Here is a 25,237-nt window from a genome sequence, read left to right on the forward strand (position 1 = left end):
AGGAAGTAGAGGCACCGTCATGCTTTCTTTGTAATTATATTTATATGATGGCTCTAGGACAGATGGGTCTGAGATAGTGACACCCAGGAATTTAAAGTTACTGACCCTCTCTGCCTTTGATCCTCCAATAATTACTGGCTCATGGATCTCTGGTTTCCCTTGTAATCTACAATTAGTTCCTTGGTCTTGTTGACATTGATTGGGAGGTTGTTGTTATTACACCATTCAGCCAAGTTTTCAATCTCCCTCCTTTATGCTGATTCATCACCCACTTTGAACAGCCCACAACAGTGATGTCATCAGCAAACTTGTATCTGGCGTTGGAGCTGTACTTAGCCACACAGTCATAAGTGTAAAGTGAGCGGAGTAGGGGGATTGATTGGAAGGGACCACTTCCAATCAACTTTGGCCAGCTCCTCTCATGCCTCTGTAATTCCCTTTACTCCACTGTAATACTGATACATCTTCCCTTATCTTCTCCCTCTCAAACTGTATAATATGATCATATTATGATCACTGCCTCCGAAGGGTTTCTTTCCCTTTAGCTCCTTAATCAAATCTGGTTCATGCCTATTTCTTTTTCTATTTCCTGTTGAAATTTGGATCCCACATCCTGGCTAGTGTTCATATTAGGTTCATAACTTTTGATGCCTTGGCGAGTCAAGTGCTTTTCTTGAAGCTTCTTAAACTTTGTGAGAAGACCACCATTCACCATGATCTCAGGCATTGAATTCCAAATTTCAGGTACTGGGTGTGGGGAGCAAAATTCCCTTTCAGATTCCCTCTAAACCTTCTTCCCCTTGCCTTTAACATATATCCTCTAGTTTTGGATATCTCTGCTATGAGAAATAATAAACTATCTTTCTTTCTGTGTCTCTTTTAACTTTGTATATTTCTTTCAGGACAGGTGTTTTGAATTGGGCCACAGGTAAATAGAAATGCCATTTAATGAGTAGCACAGCTCAAATGATTAGGAAGTTGATTTGTGGACATCTTTTCCCATGTAATTCTTTGTTGTTTATGGTAGAGTTGTAATTGAGAAAACTTGTTTTAAAAGAGCCATTTGAAGTTAAAGTTGTATTTTGTTCTTAAACTAAGATTTCTATTTCTAATTGAGAATGTGTGTGGTAATGGAATTTTACACTGAAACTGAATTGTAAATGCCAAATTTGGTAGAATAGAAGCATAAAAGAGTGATTTGTCCCATTGTGCTTGTACAAATCCTTGGAAGGAACTATTTGATTAGTTTGTGAATTTTACCTGATACTCTCACTGATGCTCACTGGGGGTAAAAAAGCCAAGTTGTGTTTAAGAACCAAATGGTTGAAGGGAAATAGCTGCTCTTTGTTATGTACCCCTAAGGTTCATATTTTAGTCAGCTAATGAGACTGACTTGGACACTTGGATTTCTGCTGACTGCAGAGTTGCTTGGTTACCTTGGTGGAGAGAGTTGGAGTTATTTGATGGGCAACAAATGTTATAGTTTCTCTGCAGCTTGTTTTGAATATACAAGGACACACAGCTCAGAGTCAAGATGGATTCGGTCAGTGGAAGACACCAGTGAGTCGGTCGCTGGTTTAAACTTTCAGTAGCCCAAAAGGGGTGAGTTAAGATCAATCCAGAGTATTGATAAATGACTCTCACAAGTTTTTTGCAACTAGAACAAGTTTGCAGGAAGAGAGGAGAGGAGAGATAGGTTTGAAACAGAAGAAACCTAGTGACAAAGAGATCACTGTTTGGACTCTCTCTCTAAGTAGCCCGTAAGGGTGGTTTGTTTCCATTCGGCTTCAACAGTGTGATTGTCATTTAGTTAATTCACATAGTGGGTTCTCTGGTGAGGGGAAAACCTTTGTGAATACCACGTGTGTGTTTACCTTTTTGTCTGGGTGTTGTAGTTCACTGAAGAAAGGCACCCCTGTGGCAAATCACTGTTGGAATTATTTTGTATGTCATGGAACTGGATAAATGGCTATCACATTGTGTGTTGGGGTAACTTTGTGGAATCTACCGGTTTGTCGACCCTTGCCTGGGTGGTGGTTCCTTTGAAGATTGTCCCCTTTGTGATAAGCTACTGTTGGTAATAATCCATACATGGATTCTGTTTGAGTATCCTATGGCTACCACTTTGAGATGGCCCATAGTTGAATTCGGGTGTGGTATCACTTATGTTGAAAGGATATTCGTTGAAGATCACTGTCGGTGATACTTCGTGTATGGAGTGGAACAACCTCCTACTGTTGTTATTTTGTATTGCTGTCATGGAAACTGTGGAATATCGACATAATTCCCTTCTCACAACATTCACCTTTGGATTACAAATATCTCTCTCATACCAACAATAATAAATCTGAGGATTGAACTGAACTTACATACTATCATAAGTCTGTAACTCTTGCCACCTGAGCTTGAATAACTTTGGGAACTTTATTTACACCTATATATGACGTTAACTCCTGATTTAAGTTACTATATGACATATTTACTACCGTAGATTCCGGACTACAGAGCGCACCTGATTAAAAGCCGCTGGCTCTAATTTTAGAAATAAAATCAATTTTTTAATTGTAAAGGCCGCACCGCTACTTTTAAATATACATACGTATCGGTAACACAAATTACGTTGCATATACTTTTTTACTGAACAGCACGAACAACATTCCAATATCTCCTAGCGACTGGTAAAAATATATATACGGCAGCCTACCAGGAAAAGTTATTGATCGCCTTTAACTTAAAAGCAGCGTTTTCGCTCGGGTCTGACGCGCTTGCGTAACGCGATCGGGTCTAATCGGGTCTGACGCGCTTGCGTAACGCGATCGGGTCTAATCGGGTCTGACGCGCTTGCGTAACGCGATCGGGTCTAATCGGGTCTGACGCGCTTGCGTAACGCGATCGGGTCTGACGCGCTCGGGTCTGACGCGCTTGGGTCTTGCTTTTCTTCGAGTATTTTCCATGTTGATGAGGGTGAGTACAAATGACTGATTTACAATAATTTAATTGTGAAAGTGCGCTTGATTTATCGTACAATTTCATTGGACCTCTGTGAACTACTCATCAATTTTATTGGTCTACTGTTACGAGGCAAAATGTTTACGAGGCGGCATGAAAAAAAACCATGTATTAGCCGCTCTGGATTAAAGGCCGCAGAGTTCAAAGCTGTTCAAAATGTGGGAAAAAGTAGTGGCTTATAATCCGGAATCTACGGTAATAAAGTAGTGTTTTGTTAACAGCAAAACCAGACTCCAGGTCTGTTCTATTGTTGCTGATACTTTTATAGGGTTGCATATACGTGACATCTTAAACCTAGTGGTGTGAGACTTCAGATTTCTATACCTTCCGTCTGATGGCAGTTGTGAGAAGATGGCATATATAGGAAGATGAGGTTTTTTGAAAGTAGATGTTGCTTTCTTGAGGCAGCACCTCCTAGCTACACTCAATAGTGAAGGTGGATGTGCCTAAGATGCATTGCACTAAGTCCAATACTCTGTAGCTTTTTCCTTTCCTGTGCATTCAAATTGTCATAACAGGCCATGATACAAAAAGGTTATTCAGTGTGAAATATTAAACGATATTCCTGCTGGGGATAGCTTCAAAGCCTTTCATTGTCTTTTTGACCAAAGGTACATCCACCAAACGAGTTGGAATTTGAAGAATCAGAAGCAAAAGTCAAGGACCAGCAATAAATTTTACTGGTTTGCAACAAAAAATTAAATACATAATTTTTTTTGTTAAATGAAACTTTACTTTGGATCATTATTGTTGCTTTGCAATATAATACATTAAATCTCAGAGTATCTCAAAGTTTATTGAATTTATTTAAAAATCTTACATCCATCCCACAATGTGAGGGAGTAAAAATCTTTGCATTATGACTCTGTCACAATGTGAATTTATAAGTAAAGGCTCATAGAAAGAAGCTGTCCCATAGCTTGTTTGTCCTGGTTGTAATGCTGTGGTACTGTTTGCCAGATGGGAACAGTTTATGGTTGGGGTGATAGGTGTCTGTGATGATGTTCCAAGCCTTTTTGAACCTGCTGCTCTAAATGGCCTCAATGGAAGGAGGTTCACGTCCACAGATATGCTGGGCTGTCTGTACCACTCTCTTCAGTGCCCAGTAATCAAGGTTGGTGCAGTTCCTGTACCAGGCATATACAGCCGGTCAAGATGCTCTCAATGGTGCCCCTGTAGAAGATCTTGAGGATTTGGGGGCTCATATCAAACTTCTTCAATAGTCTGGGGTGGATGAGACGCTGTTGTGCTTTTTTTTTTGCCAGGCAGTCTGTGTGTGCAGTCCAGCTGAAATCTTCGGTGATGGCGTATACTCAGGAAATTGAAACTACTCACCCTCTCAACTGTAGATCCATTGTTGATTGGGGTGAGCCTGTCTCCATTCCTTCCGTAATCCACAGTCAGCTCATTTGCTTTTTGGACAATGAAGGAGAGGTTGTTATCTTTGCACCAGTGTGTCAGGGTGTCAACCTCTCCTCTGTAAGCTGTCTCGTCATCTGCGAATTTGGTCAGCAGATTGGAGCTGTGTGTGTCCATTATTTTGTGAAGTGAATATCTGCTAAAGCTGCCCAATTGAGAAAGTAATCTGGCTCTTGTCAGTGTATTGAGGAACTGTCAATTATAGAGTCGTTGGTCTAAAATTTGTGAGAGACGTGTCTGTTTGGCAAGTTAATGCTACTGAAACATCAGGAAACATTTAATTAAAGTCATTTGGTGCACAGGAATAGCACCCCCACCCCCTCCACTGAGCCAGGAGGGTTTGTGCTCACACCCATCCCCAAGATGTGTGAAGATATCAGCTGGTATTTGGGTGTTTGTCAATGTGTATACTGTTTTGTGGTTCTCTTTCTGAGAACTTAGAGATGAGAAATGTTCAGTCTTTTATAAGAGTAAAAGACAGAGATGGTAATATTTCAAGGAAGAATATGTGACTTCCACATTATTCCATATTATTGAGCCACCGTTTATATGGCCTTAATGTGCAAATTTATTACTGTATGTCATTTCAAAAGAACTTAATCACCTTTTAAGAGCCTGGGATGATCTGGAAATCACAATAACACTTACTTCATGGGCATTAAGCTTTAGTTTTCAGCTGCAAATTCACTGATCTTGATGAGGTACTCATGAGATTGAGAAGCTTGAATAATTGAGTAGAGAAATGGGGAAGGAGCTTTTAATATTCAGTCACAATTCAAAATAGTGGTTATCCGAGCTTCATTGCCTTTATTGTTTAAGTGTTAGACCTTTATTTTGTGTGTGCATTGTGGGGTTGAAAGTATGGAATCTGTCTAAAACAGGCACAGTAGCATCCCATGATTATTTCTTGTAGCTTCATCTTCATTTATGCTGGGTCCTGATTATGCTCATGTAAAACTCCTTTGTCCAGGTTTGCTTAATGTTTGCTAGTAGACCATATAGTAATGCAATATGGAATCTGATCCTTCAGCCCAATTCATCTGTGCTGATTGTGTTGCCCAGCAAGTCCCATCTGTCTGCATTTGGCTAAATCTCTCATATCCATGCACTTAAATTGAGATGGCTTTTCAATGCTACTCATGTGCCTACTTCAACTACTATTTCTCTTAATTTCAAGAGCAGTTGATTCAGTTTCTGAGACTGTAGATTTTTTTTTGCTTTTACCACAAATTTTTCTCTCATGTTTCTTAGGGATTGTTGCATGAAATATGATGTCCTTTGTAAACAGTGGAAAATAGTTAAAAAAAATAGGTTTTATCCTCAAAAGAAAACTTACAAGGTACATCTGTTGACAAAGCACCATTATATCAGTACCATATAGTCTGTACAATGCAGAAATGGCTTCATGTTGAAATACAAGCGACAAGGCCTTTACTTGCATTTGACTTCTCCAAAGATCCCCTTGTCATGGTGGAGAGACTTGTGAGTTCCTGAGATTCTGAGAGCGAGGTCACCTGGAGTTTAGCTCCTGGTAGGGTCACTCATGGTGGTAAGGTCAAGGGGTTGGTTCCAGACAAAGAGTGCCTCGAAAGCCTCAACAGTGGAGTTGGCAGTTGATGACACACCACAGTGTCAGTAAAAGCAGAGGAAGACTTCAGCAGTGAAGGGTCCACAGTTGTCTTGCACTCCATGCCACTGGACCCTGACCCTGATCTGCCCTTGCGTCAGCCTCCCTACCTTAAACAAAGTGATGCTCAGGTGTTTTCTATTGAGAGAATCCGCCATAACATCCCAGATTAAGTCCTGTGGTGATCGGCAAGTAACAAAAGGGGCAGGATTGAGAGGTTTGAAAGTGGTAGTTGTTGGCTGGGCTCCTGGACTGCGGCAGAAAGAGTAGTTTGGCAGCTGCACCCACAACTATGCAGCCCCTTTTAGCTCAGTCTGTTCCCCCCACTCAGGGAAGGGGCTGAAAAGGGTGCCCTAAAAACAGCCTGCTTTGAAACCTCCTGACTGGGCAACAAGATGGCAGCTATTGTGAGCGGTTCTGCACAAACTCTGGACTCGTACAAGTATGAAAAAGTACCCTTCTTTGCTTGCCTGAATGTGACACTCTTGAGCATTCCCAAGAAAGATGAAGTAATTCAATGTCCTGGTCGGTTGGGACTTCAGCCTTTGGAAGGGTACCATAGGAAAGAAAGGCATTGGCAACATCAACTCAAATGGAGTACGACTTCTCACCATATGTGTTGAGCACAATCTTATCACAAACACACTCTTCCACCAGAAAAGTAAATTCAAGGCATTTTAGAAGCACCCCTGATGTAAACAGTGGTGTTTCATTGACTATGCCATTGTCCAAGCTGGGGATCACTGTGATGTGAATATTGCAAGGGTCATGATTGGCACATTTGACTGCTGGACAGATAATCACCTTATCTGCTCCACCATGTCTATCAGACTCATGGAAAAAAAAGAGGGTTCATAAGAAGCATATGAGACCAAGACTAAAATTTGAGAGCCCGCTTTACACCGTCACCCAACAGTACCTCCAGGCCTCATTTGGGGGAAAACTTCCAACAGGAATATCCAGAGGATATTAAAAAACACTGGGATTTGCTTAAATCCACCATCTTCAATACCTGCAAAAACATCCTTGGACATGTCAAGCAAACGTCAGGATTGGTTTGATGATAAGAACATGGAGATGGAACTCATCTCCTAGAAAAGGAAAGCATTTTGTGCCTGACAGATGACATCAGCAGCAAGGCCAAAAGAGAAGCTTACTCCAGAGCTAAGGCTCTGTGTCCAGTGAATGATAAGGGAACAAAAGAATACGCGGTGGTCTGAGAAAACCCTGGAAATCCAGAGACTGGCGGACTCTGGTGACAAGAGAGGTTTCTTCAGTGCCACCAGAGTTAATTCAGATTAAACTCTCTGTGCCCACAGGATGGGAAGAACCTGCTAAAAGATTGGAAGGATGTCAACAATTGATGGTGAGAGTACTTTCAAGAGCTTCTTAACTGCGACAGCACTGCTGAACCAGAGATTACTATCGAAATACTTAAAAGACCTGTGAAGGAACACATGGGAGAACCTCCCAGTATGAAAGAGGTCCATCAAAAGCACAAGTCGCAACAAATCTACTGGTCCTGATAAGATCACAGTAGAGATCCTTGAGGAAGGTGGACCAGCTCTCTTGCACCACATACATGCTCTTTGCTCATGAAGGTCTGGGAAAATTAAAAACTGGCCTCAAAGCTCAGGGATGCTCTAATAGGGACCATATTCAAGAAGGGAAACAAGGCAGGTTGTGCTTGCACATATCCTTGTCAACCAGCTCCTTCCGCTATCTGAATAAGTACTCCCGGAGTCTCAGTATGGTTTCCCCTCATCCAGAGTTATTGCAGACATGATCTTCACTGCATGCCAATTACAGGAAAACTACCTTAAATAAAGGCAACCTTTGTACTTGGCTTTCATAGATTTGACGAAGGCATTTGATACAGTGGACCACCAAGCTCCGTGGCATATACTATCGAGAAATAGCTGTCCTGACGTAATTATAAATGCTGAGGCGAATGCGTGATGATATGTCAGCCTCAGTACTCAGCAATAGTGACTCTGAATCAGATCCCTTCACTGTGAAGACAGAAGTCAAACAGACTTCATCATTGCACTCACCTTGTTTGTCATCTTTATTGCTGACATCCTTCATCTCATTGGGCAAGACCTGCCACATGGAATCCCAATTGTGTATAGAATGGTCAACAGGCTTTTCAACTTCAACCAGTTCAAGGCCAAGAACAAGGTCAGCACCACTTCTATCATGGAGCTTCAGTATGTGAATGACAACACCATCGCAGCGCACTCTGAAGAAGCCCTCCAATGCATCCTGAAAGCCTTTCCCAAGACATATAGGGCCCTGGGTCTTATTTTGAATATAAAAAAAAGACACAGGTTCTATCTCAGCCATTTATCTAGCCCTCCATAAAAGTTGTTGATAGCGCCCTTTCCCTACCTTGGCAGCATTCTCTCCTCAAAAGCAAACAACCTCCTGAGTAGTGTTAGTAGAGCCTTTGCAAGATTAAGGAAAAGAGTAATTGAAAACCATGATCTACAGATCCAGACAAAACTTTTGATCTATAAAGTCATCCTTCTGTCATTACTGTATGGAGGTGAATCAGGACCACCTACCATAAACACATGAAAGCCATGGAACAATACCACCAAATAACCTTGTGGAAGATTTTGAGAATCAGCTGGAAGGGTAGATGAACTAACACCAGTGTATTGGAAGACATTAACAGCATTTCCACCACAATAAATCAACACCAGCTGCAGTGGATAGGGCATGTAATTCAGATGCCTAACTCGCATCTCCCCCAAATAGATCCTTCGCTCTCAGTTGAAGGAAGGTCAATGAACCCCTGGTGGGCAAAGGAAATGCTTCAAAGATAACAGCAAAATCAGCCTGAAGAAATTCAACGTTACATCTAAAAACTGGGAAGACATTGCACTCAATAGATGCACTTGGAGGAAATCTTTTTTAGAGGGAGCTGCACTCTGTGCCACAGGGAATAAGTGGCAGCTGTGAAAAGAGGGAATGACCAACCAAAAGAGTGATACTTAACAACAGCCACCACTTACTTGTGTTCACACTGCATCAGAATATGTGAATCTCTGACAGCCACCCAAGGACCCGCCAGTAGGCAAGCCTTTAGTTAGGATAATATTTTAGTCAACTCAAGTGATCCTACTACTACTACTCATTTGGCAAAAGGAGAGCATGAGCAGAAATTTTGCCTCAAGGGACTTAGTTTGGGAGATTCCAGCTACCACTAGATATATCAGTTGCAAACTAAGCAAATGTCTTTGGTCCACTGATTTTTTAAAAAATGCATTGTTTACAAGAATGAAGCATTTCATTGGCTATTAGGCAAAGAATGAGTGGTAAAATTTCTCAAGATAACTGCTTCAATTTGTGATAGTTACACCAAACTGATATGAAAGCTCCTGTTGCTGTCTGATAACTAATTTAAGTCTGATGTATCTCATTCCACTTCCTAACTTAAAAAGAATATGATTAGACTGTACATTGAGTGTAGCCAATAATGTCAACATAGCTTATGGGTAACATAAACGACCCAGATATTTAGGGAAAGAAAACATTTAGAAAATCCTTTAGCTTATTTAGGAGAAGTAGCACCAAACTTCCTCTCCAATGCCAGAAAATCTCTGGAAACTTCATTGGCTTGTATACACGTTTCTAATTTCCCTGTTGTTACCTGCACTGGTATTGGCATATGTTGCAACAAACCACACTTGCATGAGTTGACAACTTCTTGCTGCAAAAGGTTGATATTTAACCAATGTGTATGTAATTTATGCTTTATTTTGTTTAGAGTAGTTTTTCTCGGTTAAGAAGCCCCATCATATATTATGTAATTAAAAGATAGTAGATTTTGCTGAGTTGTACCTAGTTCTGGTGATTGTATTATCTGAGAAAAAGACAAAGAGGAAATTGCACAAGTTCATCATTGTCTAAACACGCAGCTCTTAAAGATTTTTTTTGTAGGCATTTACGCACTTATGACAACTGAATGCATGCTTTAGATGTAACATTTCCAGGGCTGTGTGATTTTGGTTTGTAAAAATTGAAAAAAGTAAACAGGAACAGTCGGAGGTATAAGTGGAATGAAAACCTCCAGAAAATTCTCCAGAATTTCAGCATATCTCATGAATCTTTATAAAGCAGTGACGGATTCTGGTCTTCAGTAATGTGAATGTAAGTGACTTAATGACTTTCAAGGAAGAAGCCTTTGTTAGATTTTGGAGTAAATTTTGTATTCCTGACAGGAGGATTTCCTCACAGAGTAAGAATCAGAGAATTGTACATGTAGTTAGATTTCTGGTTCAGATTCACATCCTGGCACTATTTTCTCAAAGATTATGGTATCACAGATTTTCCCTTAAACTTTTTAGGTCAGTAGATATTTTGGATCTGGGATTCTGTTAGTAAAATGTGCTGAAGTTTCATTTGTTTGATGCAGCCAGGGAAGTTTGACATATCATTAAGCCATCTTGTTTTTCTTTTCAGCTGAAGTTGATGAACCCAGTAATCAGTTGAAGTTCTAATTTGAGTAATCTTTTCTCTACATGCTATTGCATATCCACAAAGTGCTGCAAGAAGCAGAGGCGTCTGGATTAAGGCAGTCGTGTTGTGTGTCACAGTAGGAGATTTACAAGGATGTTGCCTTGATTGGGGAGCATGCCTTATGAGAATAGGTTGAGTGAACTCAGCCTTTTTTCCTTGCAGCGACAGAGGATAAGAGGTGACCTAATAGTGGAGTACAAGATAATGAAAGGCATTGATCCTGTGGATAGTCAGAGGCTTTTTCCCAGGGCTGAAATGGCTAGCACAAGAGGGCATATTTTTAAGGCTTGGAAGTAGGTACAGAGGAGATGTCAGGGAGAGTGGTGATTGTGTGGAATGGGCTGCCGGTGGTGGAGGCGGATACAATAGGGTCTTTTAAGAGACTCCTGGATGGATACATGGAGCTTAGAAAAATAGAGGGCTGTGGGTAAAGCCCAGGTAGTTCAAAGATAAGGACATGTTCGGCACTGCTTTGTTGGCTGAAGGGCCTGTATTGCGCTGTAGGTTTTTTATGTTTCTAATGTAAAAAAATAGAAACAGGAGTAGGCCATTCAGCCTGTCATGCCTGATCCATTATACAATAAAATTGCAAAGTCACTGGAGATAAGTTTTTCAGATGCTATATATTAAAGCCTGCTATCAGTCGGAGTACCTTCTACTTGTTCATTATTGAGTTATCTTGATCTCAATACATCCTGTGTGGAAACCATATTTCATTGATTTCCTGTTTGGGAATGATAGTAAAGCTGAAATGTTACTTTTGTTTAAGTGTGAAAGAAAATGAATATCCAATTTGGAAAATCTAAATAACAACCCAATTCCTTATTGCTGAAAACAAAACCAAGAGTGCCTGAAATCCAGGATAACACCACACACACACACACACACACACACACACACACACACTATATTAATAATATAATACAAAAGAAGATAATTGAGAAAGCACCCAAATTGAAGATATGTAAAATTAGTATCCTACCCAAGCCCCGCAACAAAAAAGAACTCCAGACCAACCACAACACAATCTAGAGAATATACATCAGGACATTCAAACCCCCAAAACTGTAAATACACTTAGCAACAGAAGATATTAATGCCTACTACCAACAAAAAAGGAGCTGAAAGCAAGGGACCGAAAAAAAACCTTAGTTAAGAGGAAGGTTATGAAAATACTCAATAAAAGGTCCCCAGACCTTATGGAACTTTGTATCCGAATTAAGAACTGAATAATGAATTTTTTCAAGGTCTAAGCAGGACATAATATCATTAAGCCATTGAGCATGCGTGGGCGGGGCAACATCCCTCCATCTAAGGAGGATTAAACGTCTAGCCAGGAGAGAAGCAAAAGATAATATTCGACACTTAGTCGAACTCAGACGTAAATCTGTCTCACTTAAAAAACCGTACAAAGCAATTAAAGGGTTAGGTTCTAGGTGGTGATTCAGAATACAAGATAACGTTATGAAGACGTCTTTCCAAAATTTCTCCAAGCTAGGACAAAACCAGTACATATCAATGAGAGAGGCCTCGCCCCTTTTGCATTTATCACAGAGAGGACTAATGTTAGGGTAAAATTGGGATAGTTTAGATTTAGACATATTGGCTCTATGAACAATCTTAAACTGTAAAAGGCAATGGCGAGCACAAAGAGAGGTTGAATTAACCGATTTGAGAATCGAATCCCAAGTCTCATCAGATAAGGAGATATTTAAATCATGCTCCCAAGCCATTCTAATTTTATCCACAGGGGCACGCCGTAAGGATGCTAATTTATCATGAATAAATGATATTAAACCTTTACCTAGTAGATTAATAGAAAGAAAGAAATCCATAACATTTTTCTCAGGCATTTCAGGGAAGTTAGGAATTAAAGGATTAATAAAGTGTCTAATTTGGAGATATCTAAAAAAATGAGCATTGGGCAGATTGAACTTAGCAGAGAGCTGTTGAAAAGATGCGAAGCGATTATCAATAAAAAAATCTTCAAAATGTCTAATGCCCTTCCTATACCAGATAGATAGATAGATAGATGCTGAATCATACGTAGTAGGTAAAAAAAGGTGATTATGTAAGATAGGGCTAGAAAGGGAAAATCCATGGAAACCATTAAACCTCCTAAACTGAGCCCATATATGCAAAGTGTGTCTAACAAGAGGATTAACAATTAATCTGGACAAACTACTAGGGAGTACAGAGCCAAGAAGTGCAGAGATAGATAAATCTTTAGTGGAACTCAACTCCATTGCCACCCAATTAGGGTACTCGGGTTGGCCATGGAAAAAAGACCAAAAGGTAGCACAACATATATTGGCTGCCCAATAATATAAACGAAAGTTAGGTAAAGCCATGCCACCCTCTTTTTTAGATTTTTGGAGATAAACTTTATTAATTCTAGAGCGCTTATTCTTCCACAGATATGACAAAATAATAGAGTCTAAGGAATCAAAAAAAGATTTAGGAATAAAAATTGGGATTGATTGAAATAAATATAAAAGTTTAGGGAGAACATACACTTTAACAACATTGATACGACCTACCAAAGACATAGATAGAGGTGACCATTGTAACAGACTCTGTTTTATAGTATATGAAAGATTGGCAAAATTTTCAAGAAAAAGATCTTTAAACTTCCTTGTGACTGTAATCCCAAGATAAGTAAATTGATTATGAACTAATTTAAAAGGGAGATCACGAAATGTTAATTCTTGTGCTTCTTTATTAATTGGGAAAAGTTCGCTCTTATGTAAATTAAGTTTATAGCTAGAGAACTGGCTAAACTGATCAAGAAGTGAAAACATTGGAGGTAAGGATGTAGACGGATTTGAAAGAAAAAGTAATAAGTCATCAGCATAAAGAGAAACTCTGTGCTCAACACCCCCTCTCCAAATCCCGGTCAATTCAGGACAATTTCAAAATGCTATCGCCAAAGGTTCTATAGCCAAATCAAAGAGAAAGGGACTTAACGGGCATCCCTGGCGGGTGCCACGTTTGAGGTTAAATAACTGGGATTTCTGAAAATTAGTCAAAACAGAGGCAGTAGGACACAAATACAGCAATTTGATCCAAGAGATAAAACTTTGACCGAAGTCAATTTTTTCTAAAACTGCAAAAAGGTAGTTCCACTCTATACGATCAAATGCTATCTCCGCATCGAGGGAAATAACACATTCAAGAATCCCAGTTGAAGGTGAATATAAAATGTTAAATAAATGCCGAATGTTAAAAAAAGGAAGATGATTTTTAATAAAACCAGTTTGATCATCATAAATAATAGAGGGGATAAGTTTCTAATCTATAAGCCAAAACTTTGGCCAAGATTTTAACATCAACATTGAGCAATGAAATTGGCCTATACGAGGAACACTCTGTTGGGTCTTTACCCTTTTTTAATAAAAGAATAATAGATGCCTCATTAAAAGAGGGTGGCAATTTACCGTAATTAAACGAGTCAGATAATACTGAGAATAACTGAGGGGAAAGAAGTGAAGAGAATGATTTATAAAATTCTACGGGGAACCCATCAGGTCCAGGAGATTTCCCTGAAGACAATGCAGAAATTGCAAAAGATATTTATTCTGATGAAATAGGCGCATTAAGTTTGGCTTTAAAATCAGATGAAAGCGAAGGAATATTCAGATTATTTAAAAAGTGATCAACAGAGATATTGTCATTCAAAGATTCAGAGGAATAAAGTCGAGAATAGAAATTTTTTAATGCGTCATTGATTTCTAAGTGATCCGATGTAAAGTCTCCATTCTCCTTCCGGATCTTTGTAATATGTTGTTTGGCTTTGGAACGTCTCAGCTGATTGGCTAGAAATTTACCAGATTTGTCACCATGAATATAGAAGCAACTCTTACTTTCAAGAAGTTGGCATTCGACAGGTTGAGTAGACAGAAGATTAAATTTAGTTTGAAGTTCTACACGCTTCTTTTATAATACAGGATTCTTAGTTTGAACATACAGTTGATCCAATTCTTTAATCTGATTAATGAGGTCTAATCGATCTGCACAGGACTTTCTATTAAGATTTGCTGTATAGGAGATTATTTGACCCCTCAAATATGCTTTCATGGCATCCCAGACAATCTGGGATGACATTTCAGATCATGTATTGGTGTTAAAATAAAAGGTTATCTGATCCTTAATAAATTTTAGAAAATCATCATCCGATAATAAAGTCGAGTCAAAACGCCAGTGTTTATTCCTCTGAGGGAGACCAGGAAAATTTAAAGACAAAGTAATTGGGGCATGGTCAGAAATCAGTATACTCTGATAGTCACAAGAATAGACAGATGGAATGTTGATTATCGAGTAAAAAGTAGTCAATTCTGGTAAAGGTATGGTGAACATGTGAAAAAAAAGAGTAGTCTCTCTCAGTGGGATGAAGGAAACGCCATATATCAGAGATACCATAATTAGAGAGAAAAGAGTGAATAGCTAAGGCAGATTTAGTAAGTAGTCTAGTAACAGAGGATGATCGATCCAAATTAGGATCTAACCTACAATTGAAATCGCCACCCAGTATAAGAGAGTATGAGTTTAAATCTCGTAGCGAGGAGAAAAAACATTCAAAAAAATTAACATCATCAAAATCGGGAGCATACAGGTTTGCTAGTACAACTTTAGTATTGTATAATTTACCAGAAACAATAATAAAACGGCCATTTGTATCAGATATCTTATTATGGAGTTCAAAAGGAATATTTGAATTAATAAGGATGGAGACCCCCCCTAGCTTTGGCAGCAAAGGATGAATGAAAATGCTGACCCGCCCACTTTGACAGAAGCCGAGAATTATCAAAACTACGAATATGAGTTTCTTGAAGGAAAGCAATGTCAGCTTTGAGTTGTTTAATATGCGAGAAGACCTTCCTTCTTTTAACAGGATGATTCAATCCCTTTACATTCTAGCTCACAAATTTAAGTGAACTAACCATTATCAATTGTTAGTGCATAGAAGGTAGCAGGCATATAAAAAATCAAGCAGTAAAATAACAGTCTGGGAGCAAAAATGTAAACATAGATCCGTAGAATCAAAACAGAGACATGTCCTGAATAACAAAGGAAAACAAAAGAAACAGTGAGTAGTGTTGGAACTGGAGAATCCACCCCCCCTCGCAACCCAAAATTAGACGGCTACCTAAAAAAGCAGCTAGCTCTACCAAAAAAATTAACCCAAGTATGACTTCCAGTTCTGTGTCATTAACAAAAGTTCCGTATAAATAATATAGCAAATAATAACTAATTTATGCACTAGAAAACAGAATTATAAATAGGAACAACTTCAACAGAAGTATAAAACTTAATACAAAGAAAATCAGAAGAAAATTAAAACTAACCTACCCGTGAAAAATTATAAAAGATTAAAAGAAAAAAAAAAGGAGGGAGAAAAGTGGGAAATTATAAAATTCAAAGAGAGTCCTTATCAACTATTTACAGGAAAAAAAAGCAAAACTTAAACTATGAATCAACCAACAGGGAGGCCTTCAATAAAAACCAAACCTCCAGAACAAGTTAAAGACAACTGTAGTTCTCTATAGATAAGGTTATACAAAAATAAAATAGATTACACAGGTAAAATCTGAAAGTTCGCAGGGAAACATTAAACTTAAATTATCTATTTAGAAAAAACGCACCAAGTCCAGGGAGAGATTGACTACAGCCCTTAGAGTTTCAATAGATAATGACTGAATTATTCAAGTAAAGTCTGAGTTCGGAAAAGATAGTTTTACTTTGAGAAGTACTTATCAACCATTTTAGAAGGTCAGGCCGGTTCCAAAGAAGACGAGGTGGCTGGGAGACTTCCAACAAACGCCTCAGCCTCCTTCACTGATTTAAACCACTTATAATCTCCAGTAGTAAGCGTAATTTGAAGATCGGTTGGGTTTCGAAGAAAGGGTCTGAATCCGCGATCAAAAAGCACTTTCATTACACCTTTAAACTCAGCGCGCATCTTCAGAACCTGGGGGGCAAAATCCTCCACAAAACGAATGACCGTATTTTGAAAGGCAAAAGTACCTCTGCGGCGTGCCTCCATCATCAAACGGTTTTTCACCTGGTATTGATGAAAGCATAAAATAATCGGCCGTGGGCGGGAACCCAGAATTGCTCGAGGAACATAGATCCTGTGTGCCCTTTCAAGCCCAGGTGGAGTCGGAAAAAATTCTTTCCCGAAAATCTCACATTGAAACTTGGAAAAAAATTCAATGGGAGAGCCCTTTTTGGTGGCCTCTGGCAAACCAAGAATTCGTAGATTGCAACGTCTGCTCCGATTTTCAAGATCCACCATTTTGGAAAAAAGTTTACTATTCTTCTCCTCCAGGTTAGAGCAGAGAGTTTCAAGATATTGAACACGGCGTTTTAAATCTTCAGAAGTTACGTCAATGCGAGATAAATGTTCATCATGATCATCCACTCTAGCATTAATCTGATCCAGTTTGACATTCAGCTGGTTGAAAGAAGTTCTAAATTCATTTCTAAAATCCATTAAAGTATCTTGTCGATGTTGTTCCAGAACAGCGAGAATGTCAGCCGACAAAGCTGTAGAAGTTTCCTTTTTCCCGGTTTTAGTACTTTTGGTAGCCATTATAAGATAGATGTGTTCGCAGGCAGGTAGAAGAGAACTAATAAAATACCTAACTAAGGTTTAAGAAGGGAGACACATAGTGCAAAGGTAAGAAGAGTAACGGAGCAAAAGTTCGAAGCAACTAAACAATCGCCATCTTACGATTGTAAATATTACGATTGTCGGAATATTAAATTTTCAATGCTACCAGGTGTCATTCTTTTAATATCTAACCTGCTTCATGTTTCTTCATAAATTATCACTTCATCTCCGCAATCAACCTCAAGATCCCTTTTTTGTTGCTACGCCTATCCTTTCACATCATCGGTTTCCTCCATCCAAAATCACAAACAGGCCTTCAGGTGAAGCAGTGGTTCACCTTGCTCTTCTTAAAGACTAGAATTTGATGTTCACTACATCAGAGAAACCCGAGGCAGATTAGAAAACAATTTGAAAAGTACCTGCATTCAGTTGAGAGGGTCCTGAGCTTCCTGTTGCTTTTCATTTTAGTTCTCACTTATTCCCACTCTGACCTAGCTATGTGTAGTCTATTACAGTGTTATAAAGAGGCCCAAAATACAATTAAGGAGCTTCTTTCTTCTGTCGGAGCTTTTCAGATGCTGAATTGATTTCTGCAACTTCAAGTAACTATTGGAGCTGGCCAGTATTGTTGTAAGTCATTTGTCAGACATTCTGTCTGCATTAGCACAGCATGTCCTACAGTCCTAGGTTCAAGTATTTACATTATCTCTCTCTAACTGTCCCCATTAATCTACTGACCAATGAACCTATATACGGTAATTTATTTTCTTGGCAACTCTGGCCCCACTCTATCTGATAGGTTCCTTTAGTCCTGTCCCAGTTCCAACAAATTTTCAACTTGGAATATTTGTTTTTTTCCCCCAAGTGTTCTTTCTTGTATTTCCAGCATTTTCGATTTTTTATTTCAACTTTCTAGCAAAGTACTCTTGATTTTCACTTTTATATTTAAGATCCCTCGGTTGCAGGCTATCATGTCCTGAAGACTGTTGTATGAAATTAACGGGTCCTGTTTTTTCCACAGATGCTGCTTGATCCACCAAGTTCCTCCAGCAGATTGATGCTGCAGATCTCAGTATATGGAATCTTGTTTCCATTTATCTGTTCATTTTCTTTTAAAAAAAAATAGCTGAACTGCCCGCCTGTTTTCACATTACTTACTAATTTCTCATGTTCTAATTTCTTTCTGTTCATTTTGTGTCATCTTTTGCTCCCAGTCATCAGACCCTTTTCAACAATATTAATAGGCTTTTCAATTTTATAATTTTCTTATTTAGTTATGGATTATCTTTTTTGTGTCTTCTCAACTTGAGGCATCTTTTGATGGATTCCCAGTTAAAAATTGCTCTCCATTAGCATGGTAGAGAGAAAAGAAATGACAAAAAATATGTGTGATTAAGTTCAAAGCCATGCATAAGTTAGAAACTAATGGCACATATAAATTTCAAAAGGGGTTGTGGCACAAATTTCATATTTTAATACAAGGATAGTAATTAATGATACTACAATTTATATTCAGATAAAAATAATAGTATATCACCTGTAAAAGTCAAGAAATTGCAGTTGATTTGGATAGTCAATCAGGACCTGTACATTTTGGCCAAACTAAGTGACTGCCCCAGTTAGCTGAAATTTCATGGAAAAAGCTGAAAAGGTCGAAAAAGACACCTACAGTTTAACAGAATAACAAATTATGTATTTAAATGAAATAGAGAATAAATTGCAACACTGCCGAAACAACTATAGTACTATAAAACTGTCTATTAGCTCCTAATAGTTATTGGCAGAGGAACTCATTCAGTGTATGCTGATGCGTTCTTTTGATTGTAAATGAACAAAATCAGTGCAGATAGTGGACTGCCTTCAAACTGTGCTTTTGATGACTGTACCTCCTAATCTTCATTTTAATTGTAATACTCAAGGTGATTTTCAATACTTTCAATTCTTCATAGTCCCTAACTTGTTGAAGTAGTGAAATGGTTTCATTTTCACTCCTGGCTGTTTCTGGCATCTCCAAGCCTAAATGCTTGAAACCGCAGTGAGCAAAACAGTTCTGATTGTCTTACTATTAATTACAGTATTTGACAAAAATCACTGCTCTTTAAGCACAAATGTGCCGGTGACGCTATATAAAAACGGTTTGCTCTAAGCACGCTGTCGTGTCTTACAGCCACACGATGTGCACGCGACTGACAGCAGTTAGAAAATGCTTGGCATAGTTTCCTGCCCCAATTAAGTGATATAATGTCCAAAATAAATGAAGGTAATCCTGGCTATTTTCTCAATTAATTTTTAATTCTTTAAGAGTTGTCCTAAATAAGTAGTGGACCAATTAACTGGAATCCACTATATTCATTTTTTGTACTTCAAAATCCGTATGTGTCAATTAAGCAGCTCGTGAAATTTTGCAAATTAATTAACTTAGTATTGTGTCCTTTGCTTAAGCCAGTTCTATGAATATGACTGATCTGTCTGATAATCCTGTAGAGTGATGTTTTTATAATATTACTTCATTTGTTTCTGTAGGGAAGTAGAGACAATATGAGCATTGTACTGGTCTGCTTCCCTAATGCTCCCAAGGTTTCAGAAGAGGCAGTAAGAAGAGATGCTGAACTGGATAAGTACCTGGAATCTCGCGTTGAAGGTAGGATAGATTTGGCTTAATTGTTTCTTTTAGCTTGAGATATTTGTAGAAAAGATTAAGTGAATTTATTACTAAGTAGGTTTTTAAAGTAATAACTTTCTTCAGGTATCAATTTAATTTTTTGTGTTCTCAAGAGAAGGAAATATCTTGAGAACATTAAGAACCCCTTCTCCACTTGTCTGTGTAGAATGTGAAATTGAATAAAAAATGTCCATAAATGTGTCACTATAATGCATTAGTTAGAGTATAGTTGGTCATTAATTTGTCTTTTTCCTTCCAGTGTGTAGCTGCTTTTTCCAGTTATTTACAGAAATATGTTGCTTGTGTATAATTTTACCTTTATATATTGCCTTGCTAGATGTACCACCAAGATCTGAGTAGTGGAAGTGTCTTCCAGTAAATGATGACATTGTGTTTGTTAAACTGGAGAAAATTTTAGCCAGGCTTAAACTACAGTCGGCCCTCCTTATTTGTGAGGGATTGGTTCCGGGACCCATCATGGATACCAAAAAACATGGATGCTCAAGTCGGTGGACTTTAGGACCCGGCAGAGCTTGGGACCTGCAGCCCACAGTGTTTCTGTTCTGGAAAACGATCATGATTGAAAATAAAGTGGAAATAATAGATCGATTGGAAAGGGGTGAAACGCTATTAGTCATTGGAAAAGCATTAGGCTAAAGTTGGTCAACGATTGGAACAATTTTAAAGGATAAAATGAGAATAATGGAGCATGTGAAAGGCCCTGCCCCGATGAAAGCTATAATTATTACTAAGCAACGCAGTTGTTTAATTATTGAAATACATGTTTCTTAAGTGTTTTATATGCATAGAAAGGTAAAATATATACTATATACTAAGACAAGCATTTGACTAACTGATGCTAAATAATACCAGATGTACCTGTTCCGACTTGGAGAACTTCCGTTTTTAAAAAATTCCTGATCCGTGGTAACCTATGCACATTCTCCCATATACTTGAAATCATCTCTTGATTACTTATAATACCTAATACAATGTAAATGCTATGTAAATAGTTGTTATACTATATTGCTTAGGGAATAATGACAAGAAAAAAAGTGTACATACTCAAACAACAAGTGCTGGAGAGAGAATTTCCGGGTTTTCTCAATCCGCAGATAAGGAGGGCCGACTATAATCATTGTATCTGTCTAATTATACTTTCAACAAGGATCAATGCCCTCTTAATGTAATTCCCATCAGTATTACAAATGATCCAGTATTTACTTTTAAATGCGTAGTTCATTCTCCATACCTCAAGTCACAAAGATGTTCCCAGGCTTTGTGCCTTCCGAAGGTAGACAGTTTAACAAAGGGTGGTGTATTGATACTCAATAGTTCGCAATTTCTTGGATAAGGCATGCTGTAAAAGTGTCGGGATTTCAATAGATTTCACCAAATTCCTTTCAAAATGTTGGCCTCAGTGATAATTATCCAGTATTAGAGTTGTTTGTATTTTTCCTGCTGCATCATTTCATTTTGGTTTTCAGGTACAGGATCTATTGTCAAAATATTTTAATAGTGACAGGATGGCTAACCTTGTTTCTAGATTTGTTTTATCTTTATTTTTATTTGTATTTTTAATATTGTTGGAGTATAACTGTCAAGGACTAATTGTTAAAATTGAGTGGATGATCTCAAAATGCAGCTGCATCGAGCTGCAGCTCCTTAGGAACTGCATTAGGGGAACTGGAGATGTAGCTCGATGACTTTCGTCTGGTCAGGGAGAGTGGGGGTGATAGGAGTTATAGGTAGGTAGTCTCACCAGGGCCTTGGGAGACAGATAAGTGGGTAACAGTCAGGAGAGGAAAGGACAGGAGTCAGAGGCTGGAGAGTAGCCCTGTGGCTGTCCCCCTTAACAATAAGTACTCCTGCTTGAGTACTGTTGGGCGGGACGGCCTATCTGGGGGAAACAACAGTGGCCGCGCCTCTGGGACAGAGTCTACCCCTGTGGCTCAGAAGGGTAGGAAAAGGAAGAGGATAGCAGCAGTGATAGGGGACTGTATAGTTAGTGGGTCAGACAGGTGATTCTGTGGACGCAGGAAAGAAACGCGGATAGTAGTTTGCCTTGCAGGTGCCAGGAACCGGGATGTTTCTGGTCGTGTCCACGATATCCTGAAGTGGGAAAGGGAACAGCCCGAGGTCGTGGTACATATTGATACCAACAACGTAGGTAGGAAAAGGGAGGAGGTCTTGAAAACAGACTACAGGAAGTTAGGAAGGAAGTTGAGAAGCAGGATCACGTGGCCTGTGCCACGTGACAGTGAGTATGAGAATAGAATGAAGTGGAGGATAAATGTGTGGCTGAGGGATTGGAGTCGGGGGCAGGGATTCAGATTTCTGGATCAAGGGAACTCCTTTGGGGCAGGTGTGACTGTACAAAAAGGACTGGTTGCACTTGAATCCCAGGGGGACCAATATCCTGGCGGGAAGATTTGCAAAGGCTGTTGGGGAGAGTTTAAACTAGAATTGCTGGGAGTTGGGAAACGAACTGAAGAGATGGTGGAAAAGGTGGTTGGCTCCCAAATAGAGAAAGTTGTAGACAGTGCGAGAGGGAGGATAGGCAGGTGATAGAAAAGGGACATGTTCAGACCGATGGTTTGAGATGTGTCTGTTTTAATGCAAAGAGTATTATGAACAAAGCAGATGAGCTTAGAGCGTGGATCAGTACTTGGAGCTATGATGTTGTGGCCATTACAGAGACTTGGATGGCTTGGGTAGGAATGGTTACTTCAAGTGCCAGGCTTTAGATGTTTCAGAAAGGACAAGGAGGGAGGCAAAAGAGGTGGGGGCGTGGCACTGTTGATCAAAGATAGTGTCACGGCTGCAGAAAGGGAAGAAGTCATGGAGGGATTGTCTACGGAGTCTCTGTGGGTGGAAGTTAGGAAGAGGGAAGGGTCAATAACTCCACTGGGTATTTTTTATAGACCATGCAATAGTAACAGGGACATCAAGGAGCAGATAGGGAGACAGAATACAGATTCTGGAAAGGTGTAAGAATAACAGGGTTGTTGTGGTGGGAGATTTTAATTCCCCAAATATTGATTGGCATGTCCCCTGAGCGAGGGGTTTACATGAGCTGGAGTTTGTTAGATGTGTTTAGGAAGGTTTCTTTACACAGTATGTAGATAAGCCAACAAGAGGAGAGGCTGTACTTACTCTGGTATTGGGAAATGAACCTGGTTAGGTGTCAGATCTGTCAGTGGAAGAGCATTTTGGAGATAGTGATCGCAATTCTATCTCCTTTACCATAGCTTTGGAGAGGGATAGGGTCAGACAAGTTGGGAAAGCGTTTATTTGGAGTAAGGGGGACTATGAGGCTATCAGGCAGGAATTTGGAAGCATAAATTGGAAACAGATGTTCTTAGGGAAACGTGCAGAAGAAATGTGGCCATTGTTCAGGGGATATTTGTGAGGGGTTCTGCATAGATACGTTCCAATGAGACAGGGAAAGGATGATAGATAGATAGATAGATACTTTATTCATCCCCATGGGGAAATTCAACTTTTTTCCAATGTCCCATACACTTGTTGTAGCAAAACTAATTACATACAATACTTAACTCAGTAAAAAATATGATATACATCTAAATCACTATCTCAAAAAGCATTAATAATAGCTTTTAAAAAGTTCTTAAGTCCTGGCGATAGAATTGTAAAGCCTAATGGCATTGGGGAGTATTGACCTCTTCATCCTGTCTGAGGAGCATTGCATCGATAGTAACCTGTCGCTGAAACTGCTTCTCTGTCTCTGGATGGTGCTATGTAGAGGATGTTCAGAGTTATCCATAATTGACCGTAGCCTACTCAGCGCCCTTCGCTCAGCTACCGATGTTAAACTCTCCAGTACTTTGCCCACGACAGAGCCCGCCTTCCTTACCAGCTTATTAAGACGTGAGGCGTCCCTCTTCTTAATGCTTCCTCCCCAACACGCCACCACAAAGAAGAGGGCGCTCTCCACAACTGACCTATAGAACATCTTCAGCATCTCACTACAGACATTGAATGACGCCAACCTTCTTAGGAAGTACAGTCGACTCTGTGCCTTCCTGCACAAGGCATCTGTGTTGGCAGTCCAGTCTAGCTTCTCGTCTAACTGTACTCCCAGATACTTGTAGGTCTTAACCTGCTCCACACATTCTCCATTAATGATCACTGGCTCCATATGAGGCCTAGATCTCCTAAAGTCCACCACCATCTCCTTGGTCTTGGTGATATTGAGACGCAGGTAGTTTGAGTTGCACCATATCACAAAGTCCTGTATCAGTTTCCTATACTCCTCCTCCTGTCCATTCCTGACACACCCCACTATGGCCGTGTCATCAGCGAACTTCTGCACATGGCAGGACTCCGAGTTATATTGGAAGTCTGATGTGTACAGGGTGAACAGGACCGGAGAGAGTATGGTTCCCTGCGGCGCCCCTGTGCTGCTGACCACCGTGTCAGACCGTGTAGGGCACAGGAACCGTGGTGTACAAAGGCTGTTGTAAATCTAGTCAAGAAGAAAAGAGCTTATGAAAGTATGTGAAAAGTAGGAGGTTAAGACATGACAGAATAGAACCAACCAACTGTGACAGTGGGAAAGTGTGTATGGAACCGGAGGAGAGAGCAGAGGTACTTAATGAATACTGTATTTTGCTTCCGTATTCACTAGGCAAAAGGATCTTGGTGATTGTAGGGATGATTTACAGCGGACTAAAAAGCTTGAGCATGTAGATATTAAGGAAGAGGATGTGCTGGACCTTTTAGAAAGCTTTAAGTTGGATAAGTCACCAGGACCGGAGGAGATGTACCCCAGGCTACTGTGGGAGGTGAGGGAGGACATTGCTGAGCCTCTGACAATGATCTTTGCATCATCAATGGGGATGGGAGAGGTTGCGGATGTTGTTCCCTTATTTAAGAAAGGGAATTGAGATAGCCCAGGAAATTATAGACACGTGAGTCTTACTTCAGTGGTTGGTAAGTTGATGGAAAAGATTCTGAGAGGCAGGATTTATAAACATTTGGAGAGGCATAATATGATTAGGAATGGTCTAAATGGCTTTGTCAAAGGCAGGTTGTGCGTAACAAGCCTGATTGAATTTTTTCAGGATATGACTAAACACATTGATGAAGGAAGAGCAGTAGATGTAGTGTATATGGATTTCAGCAAGGCATTTGACAAGGTACCCCATGCAAGGCTTATTGAGAAAGTAAGGAGGAATGGGATCCAAGGGGATTGCTTTGTGGATCCAGAACTGGCTTGCCCACAGAAGGCAAAGAGTGGTTGTAGACGGGTCATATTCTGCATCAACATCGTTCACCAGTGGTGTGCCTCAGGGATCTGTTCTGGGACCCCTATTCTTCGTGATTTTTATAAATGACCTGGATGAAGAAGTGGAGG

The 25,237-nt window shown here is 39.6% G+C and overlaps 1 protein-coding gene across 12 annotated transcripts in view; it reads left to right on the forward strand.

Annotated features, from left to right (window-relative positions):
- ppm1ba (protein phosphatase, Mg2+/Mn2+ dependent, 1Ba) overlaps positions 1-25,237 on the forward strand; it is a 212,614-nt gene that overhangs the window by 152,388 nt on the left and 34,989 nt on the right. For all 12 annotated transcript variants that reach the window (XM_073050662.1, XM_073050660.1, XM_073050659.1 and 9 more), the window contains one exon: positions 19,719-19,836. In XM_073050662.1, coding sequence (XP_072906763.1) covers positions 19,719-19,836 — 118 coding nt within the window. The remainder of the gene's footprint in view (positions 1-19,718; positions 19,837-25,237) is intronic.

This window comes from Hemitrygon akajei, chromosome 7 (assembly GCF_048418815.1).
Source record: "Hemitrygon akajei chromosome 7, sHemAka1.3, whole genome shotgun sequence".
Classification (NCBI taxonomy): Eukaryota; Metazoa; Chordata; class Chondrichthyes; order Myliobatiformes; family Dasyatidae; genus Hemitrygon; species Hemitrygon akajei.